The following is a 14,343-nucleotide window of genomic DNA, read 5'->3' on the forward strand; positions in this document are numbered from 1 at the left end:
AGCATGAACTGGAGGCGGGGCGTGTGCATGAGTGACGCAGGCGCAGTGCGACCCCGGAGGCGCGGGCTGCCCCCTCCGCGGGTTTGGATCCGGGTCAGTCAGGCGCAGCGATCGGGGAGAGACGATCTGAACCGACGGGAGTGGATCCCCGAGTGCCCCAGCTGCGAGGAGGTGAGTACCTGGAGGTGGTCGGGAGGGGCCGCGGCACCCCGTTTCGCCCTGGCTGCCCGGCCTGGCCGCTGGCGGCTTCCTCTGGGCCCGCCCGCCTGTCGTCGCGTCGTCCCCCGGCGCTGACTGCCTGGGCCCGGCCGGGCCTGGGCCTCTCCGCGCCCCCTTGGCCGCCGCGGCCTGGCCCGGCTCGAGCTCCGCTGTCTCTCCCCTTCCCGCGCCCCCGTGGACCCCGCAGCGTCCCGCCCCTCCGCTCGCTCCCGTCCGGCTGTAGCTTCCCCTTTTCGCCTTCCTTGGCCGCCCTTTGCCCCTTCCCGCCCTTTCTTGCTTGTTTCCGAGACCCAGCCTCGTTGGCTGCCTCTTCGGCTCAGCTCCCGCCTCCTCCTGCATCCCTTGCGCCTCGGCGCCACTCCAGCCTCCCATCCTGGCTCGGGGAGTATCCAGCAGGGGCACCTTTCCAGCTGGAGATCCCGAGCGGACATAGCTTGGGCCTTCGCTCCCCACTTCCCGAGCCTCCCCTCCACCCCAGTTCTGACCTTTCCCCAGATCGCGTTTAATCGCGACCGACCCAGTTTCGGGGCGGGGGGGAGGGAGACAAAATTAACCTCGTGCTTTGACTCTAGCACCGAGAGTATAGGGGGTAGAGAGTGGGTAGAGAGAGATGTGTGTTTTGATCTGGGGGCCAATTGTTTCTACCAAGACTTGTTTGCGTCTTAGGGAGTTGCTGTACAGGATTTTATTTCCCGCACTCCACGCTTACCCGGAGGCTGGGAAAGTTTCTAAATCTTTAACATTGTGATGACACGCTTACGCGGGGATCCTTTATTGATCGATCTCCGGTCTTTTCAGGGTCCTGGATGTTTGGACCTAGGCTTGAGTTCAAAGAGGTCTTGGTTAAAACTACAAGATGTAAATAAGATTGTGACACATGCTATTCGTTGAAAGTCAGAGAAAACCAGGAATTTGCCCTTTTGATGGAGGAACTTAGAAAATTTATATTTGTCATTTTTGAAAGGTTTGGGAAAATCCGAGGCAAAGTTAAATTGCCCCTTGTGATTTAACTTAAAACAATACAAAGTAACTTCTAATAGGCCTTTGATCTCTTTGGGGATTGTTCCGTTTTCAAGAAGTCAGCGCGGTGAAAACGGCAAGAATGTCTTCACAAATTTAATATTAATGAAAAAAGGCCAAACCAATTATAAGTGTCCCGGCGTTAGTTTTGAGTGAATGGGAAGCTAGGAATACAGAGGAGCATTATGAGCCTTTTGTAATTACAAACATGCTCTGATTTAGCTCTTAAGATCATGTCTAAGACTCACTTTTGCTCTGGTTAATATAACTTAGGGAAAAGATGCCTAGTCAGAATATTGGAAATAGCTTAGAGCTTCATTCCTAAAATTTTAGTCTATAGCCAATTTTTATTTTGATTTTCAAATAATCTTTTAGTGTGTCGACAAGAATGTTAACTAAGTTTGTATTAACATCTAGAGGTCACCTGCAGTGCAATTAAGTTAGCACTATATAATTAAAAATTACATATCTGGGTGCAGAGCTTTTTAGCACAATGTTAGGGCAGGAATGAGAGTCCAGTCCTTACAGGAACGGCGTTCACAGCCCTGTGATGTGTCAGGTTATCCTTCTGTTTTAACGTCTAGTCTGGTGTTAAAGCACATGGTGGGAATTCTGTAAATATTTGTGGACAGAATACATTTCTGCCTGTGGAATTCAGCAGTGTATATTTAGATGTGATGTGTGCTGATTTCCAGAGAGTCCTAGAAGAGGTTTTGTGTGGGGTCTTAGGAGATGGGGAGACTGTCTCAGATTGTTTGCTTCTGTCAGGGCCAATAGTCTGAGCATTGACTGACTGGTCATAAAATAATTGAGGAAAACTATAAGCCAAACTTTAATTTAGTTCTGCCAGCAGGAAGAATTTGTTTACAATCTACAGTAGCACTCTTTTAGGTTCTGTGGAGCTTCAAAAATATTGGGATCTGTGATCTTTGCTCACCTCCCTCCCCAGATGTGTAGGATATTATTGCGTATTTGGGGGAGGATCCTGCTCTAAATCCAAAAGAATTAGAAACCAGTGAAACAGGGAATTGGTAATGTTTCCTCAAGTTCATATACTGATTAAATAAACCAGCCAAATATGTGGGGAGTGTGTTTAAATTTTTTGACTTAGGAAGTTACAGTAAAAGCTAGCTGAATTCTTTGGAGACTTTTCAATGTACGCCAGAGAGATCTGCCTAAAATACTTTCTTCTACATGTAAGTAAATAAAAAAGTGAAATGAAAGGAATAGTCTTAATTTCTTGCTTCTTTATTCTACCACTGGCACTACATGATTACATTATATCAAACATATTATGACACCCTGACCTTTGGAATATTAGAGGTCTCACAATAACCTCAAACTCACTCCTGAGAAATGAGCAGATAAGGAATCAGAGAAGTTACCAGGGTCCACAGAGAGGCACTGCTCCTTCTGAGAGCGCCGTAGGGAGGTTGGGGGGCGGGGGGAGGTTTGATGGGGTTAGCAGGTTAGAAATAAGGAAGAGGTAAAGTTAATCCTTTAATTCACAAATCCGCCATCTTTTTTTTTGTTTTACCTTTTTTTTCTTTTTGATTCTTTGTGGTATGTTCATAGATACTAACTTGTTTATTTTTTTGTTCAGATTTGATATTAGCTAATTTATTGTCTTGAGTGAAAAAGTCAGGAAACTAGATTTCGAAGGATTTATTAACAGACTTCTCTGTTGTGTCTCTTATTGCTTTGGTTGGGCCCTGTTCCCCTTTTCTTTCTTTAAATATAAAAATCAAGGTGGAAGAATGGAGAATTCTCGCTAATCAAACTGGTTGATTAAGTGGAGGTCATTTAATGGTGCCTCTACAGAAAAATAATTTATATACATATATATGTGTGTGTATATGTGTATATATGTGTGTATATATATATAGATCAGAAAAATAACTTCTACATATAAATATATTTATATGTATACATGCATATACGTATAAATTTATATTAATTATTTTTTATTATAATCATATATATAAATTATTATTTTTATTATATATATTTATTTCCCACCTTTATCTTTTGGCTAACTTTGTTCTATTTATCTTTTTGAGTTGCAAGCATAGTTCATTTATTTTCTCTTTCTTGTGTAATAATTAAAATGCTTCAAAGCTAATAAAAATGAAGGGATCAGCCTTATTGGTAGAGTCTGGAATAATCAGCAATCATTGAAACATATTTGTAATGCTGCTTTCACAATGGTAACATCTTGATATCTGAATATGGATACTTAAATGAATGTGAATATTGATGTCTGGGTCAGTACTGCTTTAGAGAAATGCTTTTGTGTGTCATGAAGTTACACTTAACGGGATATACTTAGGGTTGGACTACACAAATACTCAGTATCATCTTAAAGAATCGGAAGTGCTATATAGGTTGAGGTTTTCACTTTTACCGTATTTCTGATGCAAAGGACATTTTGTTTGTGGGTTTCTAGACCTCTACAACCAGATTTTTTACTTTCCTGTTAAAAAGTGTACTTAAACAGATTTCAGGTGATGTAGTTTCCAAAACTGTGTAATAGAATATTGGCATCAAGTATTTTTGGACAGTTTAAGTTCTATGATAATAATTGAGTAAGATACAGAATTGTTGAATCGCTGTGTTGTACACCTGAAACTGTTAATATAACGTGTCAACTACAATAAAAAAAAATCTGTTCTAATAAATATATGTTTCTGTATCATTTCATTTTTCTTTTCTTAACAAATAAAACCTACAGTCCCCTGTTGTCTACACTGAAACTTTTCCTTTTAGAAATAGAAATTTGCTTCCCCCCCCCCCCCCCCAACAAGCAGTAATAGTATCAGGAATATAGACTTTAACAAAAGGTATACTTTTGAACCTGCCTGTTTTCATCTTGCTCATTTTATTTTTATTTTATTTTTTAGTATTAACAGCAACATCCATAGTAGCATAAAAACTTTCACAATGAAATCTGAAGCCAAGGATGGAGAGGAGGAGAGTCTACAGACTGCTTTCAAGAAATTAAGAGTGGATGCCTCAGGGTAATTAAATATGTAATATATTATTTGGGGATTGTTTACTAGATTTAAATAGCCTTTTCCTCTGAAGAAGATCTTGTTTTCTTCTGAAATTTCTCATTATTCATAGAAGATAAAAACATTAATGGTGTGACATTCTACCAAATTAATTTTGCACAACATTATTTTACTTATACAAGAAACTTTTTTTTTTTTTTAAAGAAACTCTTAATGTTAAATTTTGAAAAAATAGCAGCTCATTTGTACTCCAAGTTGGGTGTTTTGGTTTCCCTTAGCTTTGAGGAGGGTTCCCCACCTCTGTCTTTCATCAGAATTATCAAGCAGTGTCCCATCGGGAATTTCCTCATACGTCTCTAGGGAATCACCATAATTTTTTCCTAAAAGTGAATTGGCTCAATAGAAATCTGCAGACATTCTTGATTTCATGGGCTCTGATTGCTGAGCCTATCACTATGGAAACCTCTATTCATTAGGGTTCTGTCACTGAGATCAATAATCTCGGACCCTTTGGCCAAACTAATTAGAGCACCTGCAGACCAGCTGCTGTCTGAATGTTAATATTTCACTCTTTGCAAAATGTTCTGTGCCGGACTCTTTTCATCCCCATTCTTCACCCCAGGCCAGAAAAAAAAATCTCAAATCTTTGATAGATAAGGAATATTTCTTTTCACAATGGAAAATAAACACTGGAAGCTGAGAGTAGAACACTTCCCAACAAGTAATAATCACTGAGATTTATCACTCACCTACTGTGCCCTAGACACTGGTTTAAGCATCTGTACACGTTACTTAATCCTCACTACTGACTTAGAAGATGGGTTCTGCTCTTATTCCAGGTTACTGATGAGCTATAGATGATAGGTCACTTGCCAAAGGTCACTTTGGTGAGAAGTGGTAGAGTCAGGATTTGAACCCAGACAGTTTGTCTCCACAACCAGTGCTTTTAACCCTTCCTTTATATGCTGCTTTGAAGACAACATGAAGAGTTGTATACAGTACTTGGCACACAGTAAAAATGAAATGGTTGTTGTTCGAGCTGTTTGCTTACTGCTAATACTATTTGTTTTGGGTTTGGCCTGCCAGGTGAGAAGATTTGTGCTAATGGATTTGCACAAGAACTGCTAAAGGTGCTCACATTTGCTTCCCTGACACTTCAAATAAATCTCTTTCTCCACCCAGTAGCTTTTCCAATATGGTCATCTGCCATTAAAATTGAACAGTACCTTTTAAGTCATTTTGGGAAACAAAAAGCAGAGAAACACGGAGTTCCAGATTATGGTCACGTTCCTTTGAGATATCTGGTATAGGAATAATGCTGGTAATGTACACACACACATATACTTAGAAATCCCTTAATGTATCAATTCATATGAGTTACTCTTCATACGCAGATTTCTTTCCTGGTGTTTTAGGAAGTTTGAACATAAAATTAAGCTATCTCACTACCCTTAAAAATTACCTGGGACATGGAACATTTAAAAAAAAAAACAAAAACCTTTGAAGATATCTCTCTTCAAGCCTGTGGTCAAATATTATATCTTTGTAGTGTGTGATCTGCCTGGAGTAAAATTACAGAAAGGGAAGGAGCGATGGAGAACATTTGAGAAAATCAAATAAGAGTAGAAGGGGTGAGTCATTACCATGACTAAGCAGAATAGGACTTGTGTAATGTATCATATGTTTCTAGTTGTTTCATATTGTTGCTGATTTACAAATGGGACATCTGAGGTCCTGACTCATAAACTAACCAAGCCTTGCCAGGAATTTAGCACTATCCTGTTCAACAGGTTTTGATTCCCAATGGTATTTGTTTTATCAGGACAAATTTCTATATATATATTATAAAACAACATAATCTTTTTTATCTGATTATAAAATAATGCATTCTATTATAAAAATTCACCAAAACAAAAAGGAAGTAAAAATCACAGTTTATATTAATGTTGTTAACATCTAGACCATCAGTATGTAATATCATACAGTATATTTACATAGTTGAGATCATAATACACGTATAGTTGTTTATCTACGCTATTTTCTCTTAATGTTATTAGCGTTCTCCTGTCATTAGAAGTTCTTTGTACACCTAATTTTTTAAAATTCCTAATATTCCATTGAATAGATGTGTCATCACTTATATAATGTAGTATTTTCTATTTTCTACTGGGAATTTAAGTTATTCCTAGTTACTTTTTATTTTAGATTATTTCAGTGAACATCTTTTTACTTTAGTAGATTAATATTTCCTTCTAAAGGATTTTTATTACTACCACAGCATGTGTAGCAGGAGCCCAGTGTGTGTGTGTGTGTGTGTGTGTGTGTGTGTGTGTGTGTGTGCATTGAAAAGGTCTGGAAGGATTTATACCAAAATATTAATGTTTTTAATCTCTGGGTTGTGAGATTATAGGTATTATTTTCTTTCAAATTTTTTCATTTTCTTTACTGGGAACCCATATTACTTGTGTAGTTTTAAACTGCAAAGATTGAACTGTCAGTAATATTTCAAGTTTATTGGTTGTGAAAAATACTCATTTTTAAGTTAGTGCCCTGAAGGTTTTGCCCTCAGCTTAGTTTTCCTGGCTCTGATTGGCCTCTACCTACAATAAGTGGTCAGTGTCATGAGCATTCTCTGTGGACATAAGGCCTTATCTGCCCCAGATAAACAGCCTAAAAGTCTGTTTATATCCTGTTGCTAGTCATACTTAGGAATTACTATTTTGTTTGTGATTTTGCAACCGTGGGCTTTTAGGCATCCCCTAAATTTGGTTTTAGAGGAAAATTTGCTATAAAAGCAGCACTTTTTTGAGAAACCCAAATGAGAAGGAAGAAAGGTATTAATACAAGTTGTGTTTAAGTTGGTGACAGCAGTAAGTTCTCCTCCTTTCGGTTTTTTGTAAGCGGTAAACTTTGTTCTCTTCTTCAGGTCCATAGCATCTCTGTCTGTTGGAGAAGGCACAAATGCCAGAGCATCGGTCAGAACAGCAGCAGATGATGCCAAACTGAAAACCACATGTGCATCGAAAGACAGTTGGCATGGGTGAGAACGTCTTACTGCAGATGGCGTTTGTCCCAAATCCTTTATTTTTTTTCTAAGTTTAATGTTTGTTTATTTTTGAGAGAGAGAGAGAGACAGAGACAGAGACAGAGTGTGACCTGGGGAGGGGAAGAGAGACAGAGGGAGACCCAGAATCCGAAGCAGGCTCCAGGCTCCAAACTGCACAGAGTCCAACACCGAGCTCAGACTCACCAACCACGAGATCATGACCTGAGCCAGTCAGATGCTTAACCAACTGGGCCATTCAGGCACCCCGATCCCAAATACTTTAAATTAGTATTGGACTTTCTTCTCTGAATATCCAGAAAAGAGTATGTTAGATACAGAACCCAAGACCCAGTGATTAGAGAAGAGCTGTTCTTAATGGAGAATTTGCTGAGACTTGCTATATGGCTTGGTCCATAGTCAGTTTTTTTAAATGTCCTATGTGTATTTGAGTAGAATGGGTCTTCTGTCATCATTCTTGGGTTTTCTTTATGTCCATTAAATCAAGCTTTTAAATGTATTTGAATCTTTTTCCAGTAATTTTTTTTCAATAGTTTTTTTTCAGTCTATCAGTAATTGAGACATATATGTTGAAATCTTCCCCATGGGAGTGAATTTGTCTATTTTCCCCTTAAATTCTGTATTTTTGCTTTATGTATCTTGAAGCTGTTTTGTTGGGTTTTTACAGTGTAGGTTCATACCAGCTTAGAATGTTTTCTTTCCTGATGAATTGAGATTTTTAATTATATAGTGACATTCTTAATTCCTCCTAATGGCTTTTGTTTAAAGTCTATTTTGTCCAGAATTAATATAGTTAATCCAGTCATATTTTGGTTGGTATTTGCCTGTTGCATCTTTTTTTAATCTTTTATTTTCAACCACTGTGTGTTTTAAAATTTTAGATGTGTGTGTCTCATATACATATGGCTTATTTTGTTTTGTTTTATTCAATCTGATAATCTTTTTAACTGCTCAGTTCAGTGCATTTATTTATTTTGATTGTTGATAAATTTAGACTTGTTTCTGCAATTTTACTTTATGCTGTTTGTCCTGCTCTCTGTTTTTGTGTTTGTTTGTTAGTTTTTTACTCTTCCTATACCTTCCCTCTTCTCCTCACCTTTTAAAAAATTGTTTGAAATGGGTGTGTTTTTTTCCCCCTCTACCACTTTTCCTTCTGGCTTACAAATTATATGCTGTGTTTCTATTCTTTTAGTAATTCGCCTTGAAATTCCACCATACATGCTTAACAAAGACAAAAGTTATTACAGTGACCCTTGAACAGCATGGGGGTTGGGGCACCAATCTCTCTGCAGGTCAAAAATCCATGTATCACTTCTGACTCCCCCAGACTTTACTAATAGCCCACTGTTGACCCAAAGCCTTACAGATAACGTAAACAGTCAACTAACACATATTTTGGATGTTTTATATATTATATAGTGCATTCTTAAAGTAAGCTAGAGAAAACAAAATGTTACTAAGAAAATCATGAGGAATAAAAAATACATTTACAAGTACTGTAAAAAATCCATGTATAAGTGAGTCCATGCAATTCAAACCTGTCTTATTCAAGGGTCCAACTATATTTTAATCCTCCTCCTTGTAATCTTTTCATTTTGACCTCCTGATGTCCATGTGTAGTTTCCCAATATTTTAGTTTTCTTGCTTCTTTTTAATCTCACAAATTAGGTTTTATTATTTAAATAAGCAGTGTTTGCTTAGTTTTATCTCATTTACAGTTTCTTTGCTCACCATTCTTGCAACTCAGACCTTCCATACAGGGTGCCTTTCTTTTGAAGTATTTCCTTCAGAAATTCCTTTAGCAAAGGTCTGTTAGTAAATAGGGCCTCTTATAGAACTACCCATAGAATAAATTTGAATGGTGTCCCCCTCACCCTTCTTCCCTGTTGTATAACATCAAGTTCTATTGGTAAATATACCTTGCTTTGATTTATCTGAAAATACCTTTTTTTCATGCTTGTTCTTGAAAGACACACCTGATTTGCTGAAGCTGTAGTTCTGAGTTATTTTTTCTTAGCACTGGAAGATATTCATTGTTGATGTTGAAAGTCTACTTTCAGTCTTACTGTTGTTCTTTCTGGAAATAATCTGTCTAGTCTCTGGCTGCTTTTAAAATGTTACAGTTTTGGAGAGTCTACAGTTTTGTTACAGTGTGTCTAGATGTGGATTGCTCTTTATTTGTCCTGTTTCAGGGTGCTGCCTGTATCTGTAGATCTCTTCTTTCATCAATTCAGAAAATTTCTCAGCCATTATCTCTTCAAAAATCACTTGTCTCCCATGCTTTGTATTCTTACCTTCAGAGACTCCAGACTTCTTGTTCTATCTTACATCTCTCTCTCTCTCTTTTTAATTTTTAAAAAAATTTTTTTTTAACGTTTTTTATTTATTTTTGAGACAGAGAGAGAGAGACAGAGCATGAACAGGGGAGGGGCAGGGAGAGAGGGAGACACAGAATCGGAAGCAGGCTCCAGGTTCTGAGCCATCAGCCCAGAGCCTGACGCGGGGCTCGAACTCACGGACCGCGAGATCGTGACCTGAGCTGAAGTCGGATGCCCAACCGACTGAGCCACCCAGGCGCCCCTCTCTCTCTTTTTTTTAATATATAATTTATTGTCAAGTTAGCTAACATACAGTGTATATACAGTGTACTCTTGGTTTTGGGGGTAGATTCCCATGATTCATCACTTACATACAACACCCAGTGCTCATCCCAAAAGTGCTCTCTTCAGTTCCTGTCACCCATTCCTCCCTCCTGTCCCCCCATCAACCCTCAGTTTGTTCTTTGTATTTAAGAGTCTCTTATGGTTTGCCTCCCTCTTTGTTTGTAACTATTTTTCCCCTCTCCCTTCCCTCATGGTCTTCTGTTAAGTTTCTCAAGTTCCACATATGAGTGAAAACATGATCTGTGTCTTTTCCTGACTGACTTCACTTAGCATAATACCCTCTAGTTCCATCCACGTTGTTGCAAATGGCAGGATTTCATTCTTTCTCATTGCCAACTTGTATTCCATTGTACATATAAACCACATCTTCTTTATCTGTTCATCAGTTGATGGACATTTGGGCTCTTTCCACGATTTGGCTATTGTTGAAAGCGCTGCTATAAACAAGGGGTACATGTGCCCGTATGAATCAGCACTCCTGTATCCTTTGGATAAATTCCTAGTAGTGCTATTGGTGGGTTGTGCTATTTTTAATTTTTTGAGGATCCTCCACACTGTTTTCTAGAGCGGCTGCACCAGTTTGCATTCCCACCAACAGCGCAAGAGGGTTCCGGTTTCTCCACATCCTCGCCAGCATCTATAGTTTCCTAAGTTGTTCATTTTAGTCACTCCGACCGGTGTGAAGTGGTCTCTTATTTTGGTTTTGATTTGTATTTCCTTGATGATGAGTGATGTTGAGCATCTTTTCATGTGTCTGTTGGCCATCTGGATGTCTTCTTTGCAAAAGTGTCTTATGCCCATTTCTTCACTGGATTATTTGTTTTTTGGGTGTTGTGTTTGGTCAGTTCTTTATAGATTTTGGATACTAACCCTTTATCTGTTATGTCATTTGTAAATATTTTCTCCCATTCTGTCGGTTGCCTTTTAGTTTTGTTGATTGTTTCCTTTGCAGTGCAGAAGCTTTATATTTTGATGAGGTCCCAATAGTTCTCTCTCTCTTTTTTTTTTAAAGTTTATTTATTTATTTTGAGAGAGGCAGAGATAGCGCAAGTGGGGGAGGGGCAGAGAGAGAGGGAGACAGAGAGAATCCCAAGCAGGCCCTGCATTGCCAACACAGAGCATGATGTGGGTGGAGCTTGATCTCACAAATAGCGAGATCATGACCTGAACCTAAACCAAGAGTCGGATGCTGAAATGACTGAGCCACCCAGGCACCCCTTACATATCTCTTTTAAATTTTTTTTTTCAACGTTTTTTATTTATTTTTGGGACAGAGAGAGACAGAGCATGAACGGGGGAGGGGCAGAGAGAGAGGGAGACACAGAATCGGAAACAGGCTCCAGGCTCTGAGCCATCAGCCCAGAGCCTGATGCGGGGCTCGAACTCACGGACCGCAAGATCGTGACCTGGCTGAAGTCGGACGCTTAACCGACTGCGCCACCCAGGCGCCCCCTTACATATCTCTTTAACTTCTTTTACATTTTTCCAAGTCTTCAAGCCTCTACTACCTCTCATGTCAGGGGTAGGCAAACTTTTTTTGTAAAGCACCAGATAGTAAATATTTCAGGTTTTGGAGGCCAAGAGGTGAGATCTAAGGATACTACGTAGGTACTTATATAAGCGAGAAAATTCCTGCCCTGCCCCATTTGCCTGATGCACACTGTCCTGGCTGGTGGACATACTTTGTGTTCAGTTGCTTAGTGTCCGCGTGAAATGACTAGCCTGGCAATACCGGAGTCAGTTTTATCCTGTGCCCCAGTGGTACCCGGATTCCAGCATGCCCCTCTTTCCTCCAGAGAGCCCAGCACAAGCCGGACTGGAACTGAGATTCCACCTCTCAGGGCCCAGCAGTTACTGACAGCAGAGCCCCAGCATGTAGATGGCGGCCAGCGTGGGACCAGGCAGTGGTGTGACACATCTCCTGGCCGGGAAGGCAGGCACAGGGAGCAGAGGACAGGGTGGACTGTGTCCCTGCCCGGTCTCCGTGGCTCACAGTGCGAGTCAGCTGGGGGCCAGATTTGACCCGCAGACCACAGCTGGTTCAGTCCTGTTACGAATAATTCAGATTTATCTTCCAGTTCGCTGTTTCTTTCCTTAGCTCTATGTATTCTGCTGCTTGGCCCATCCAGTTAGTTTAATTTCAAATACAGTTTTTTTATTTCTTAAAGTTCTTTTTGGTTCTGTTGTCAGTTTTGCTTGGCGGTTTTGAGTCTCTCTTTTTTTTTTTTTTGCCTTGCTCAGTTCTCTTATTTAAATATTTTATTAAAAGTTATATAGAATGTCTGATAATTCCCACTATCTGAAAACTTGAGGGAGTCTAAATCTGTTTGTCAGCTGTTACTAGTGATAGAAATGAATCCTGGGTCACCTGGGTGGCTCAATTTGTTGAGCGTCAGATTCTTGATTTCCACTCAGGTCATGATCCCAGGGACATGGGACTAAGCCCTGTGTCAGGCTCTATGCTGAGCATGGAGCCTGCTTGGGATCCTCTCTCCCTCTCTCTTTCTCTCTTAAAAGAAAAATAAAGGGGCGTCTGGGTGGCTCAGCCTGTTAAGCATTCGACTTCGGCTCAGGTCATGATCTCACAGTTTGGTTCGTGAGTTCGGGCCCCACGTCGGACTCTGTGCTGACCGCTCAGAGCCGGGAGCCTGTTTCAGATTCTGTGTCTCCCTCTCTCTCTGCGCCTCCCCTGCTCATGCTCTCTCTGTCTCAAAAATAAATAAAAACATTAAAAAAAAAAATAAATCCTAAATCTGCTCTGTTTGGTAGTCATGACACAGTGGCCATTTGCACCATCAGCCTCACACAGTGGTCCGGAAGCTGCTACGTTCACGGCATAGAGCACAACAGTTGGACTTTACAGCATTTAGTGGTTTGGTGCAGAGTGCTTTCCCAGACCCAGTGGCCAAAGGTTCCCAGGCCAAGGGTTGGGACAGGGCAGGTGTTCTGCACCCAGTGTTTGGCCCAAGAAATGCAATTAAAAACTACCCTTTACCTCTCCTATTTCTGTAGCTTGCTGATAGGGAGATGTTGAAGTTTTTGAGATGCCGACTTAGGCAGCTTGAAGATGGAGGTAAGCACGTCTCTTTGGGGGAAACTTATGACCCTAGACTCCAGAGGAGAGGAGGTAAATTTCCAGCTATCGCAAAGAATCTGTTTAGGGGAGCTGTGTATCCCAACATCTTGTGCGTTGTTTTCCTCTTAGGTCTTCAAGGAAGTCTTCACGAGGAGCAGTGAGGACCCAGCGCCGTCGACGTTCTAAGTCTCCCGTCCTTCATCCTCCAAAGTTTATACATTGCAGTACAATAGCTTCTGCTTCCAGCAGCCAGCTCAAGCACAAAAGCCAGACTGACTCCCCTGATAGCAGCAGTGGGCTGGGAATTTCCACCCCTAAAGAGTTCAATGCAGGAGAATGCTCTACTTCTCTCGATACTAATCATACAGGGGCAGTTGCTGAGCCTTTGAGAACTTCGGTTCCCAGGCTCCCATCAGAGAGTAAGAAGGAAGACTCCTCTGATGCTACCCAAGTCTCCCAAGCAAGTCTCAAGGCCAATGATCTCTCTGACTTTCAATCCGTTTCCAAGCTAAACCAGGGCAAGCCATGTGCATGCTTAGGCAAGGAGTGCCAGTGTAAGAGATGGCAGGACATGGAAGTATATTCCTTTTCAGGCCTGCAGAGTGTCCCTCCCTTGGCCCCAGAACGAAGATCCATGCTTGAGGACTACTCTCAGTCGCTCCACACCAGAACTCTGTCTGGCTCCCCCCGCTCCTGTTCTGAGCAAGCTCGAGTCTATGTGGATGATGTGACCATTGAGGACTTGTCAGGCTACATGGAATATTACTTGTATATTCCCAAGAAAATGTCCCACATGGCAGAAATGATGTACACCTGATAGCAAGAAGCTCATTAATATGCTTTAAACCAATGAAGGGTTGTCAGAGAGATTTAGTTAATGGCAGACCTTGCGGCCACGTTGTGTGAGAAGACGTCTCCTTCTGCTCACTGTGCTTGCAATAAAAACTTTTCTTGGCATCTCAGTTCATCTTCATTCTTTAAACTTACTCCCTGCGTTCTTACATACGCACCAAGGCGAGCAGATCAAAGGAAAACCCCTCTCATTTAGAAAAGTTTCTGGGAGTTGAAGAAACCGTAATTGCTTGACTGGTAGCAGTGGTTATATGGTAAAAGCCTTTGTAAAGCAGTGCATTTTTCAGATCTGTTTAAGATTTTTTAGCCAAGGAAAATGAAACGTTTCGTAACGGGACCGAACATTCGTCATGCTGTAGTCGCCAGCCCAGAATCTTAGAATTTATATGACTGGTTTAAACCATCTCTGAGTTAACACAAGTTGATTGTGTCTTTCAA

General features: G+C 40.7%; 1 protein-coding gene across 1 annotated transcript; it reads left to right on the top strand.

Annotated features, from left to right (window-relative positions):
• The first annotated feature begins 20 nt into the window (after window positions 1–20).
• OSER1 (oxidative stress responsive serine rich 1) lies at window positions 21–14,015 on the top strand. Its single transcript, XM_003983459.4, has 4 exons — window positions 21–171; window positions 4,140–4,256; window positions 7,177–7,290; window positions 13,183–14,015. The coding sequence occupies exons 2-4, from the start codon at window positions 4,180–4,182 to the stop codon at window positions 13,868–13,870; spliced, it is 879 nt and encodes a 292-aa protein (XP_003983508.1). The 5' UTR covers window positions 21–171; window positions 4,140–4,179; the 3' UTR covers window positions 13,871–14,015.
• The last annotated feature ends 328 nt before the right edge of the window (window positions 14,016–14,343 follow it).

The sequence above is a fragment of the Felis catus genome, chromosome A3 (genome assembly GCF_018350175.1).
Source record: "Felis catus isolate Fca126 chromosome A3, F.catus_Fca126_mat1.0, whole genome shotgun sequence".
Classification (NCBI taxonomy): Eukaryota; Metazoa; Chordata; class Mammalia; order Carnivora; family Felidae; genus Felis; species Felis catus.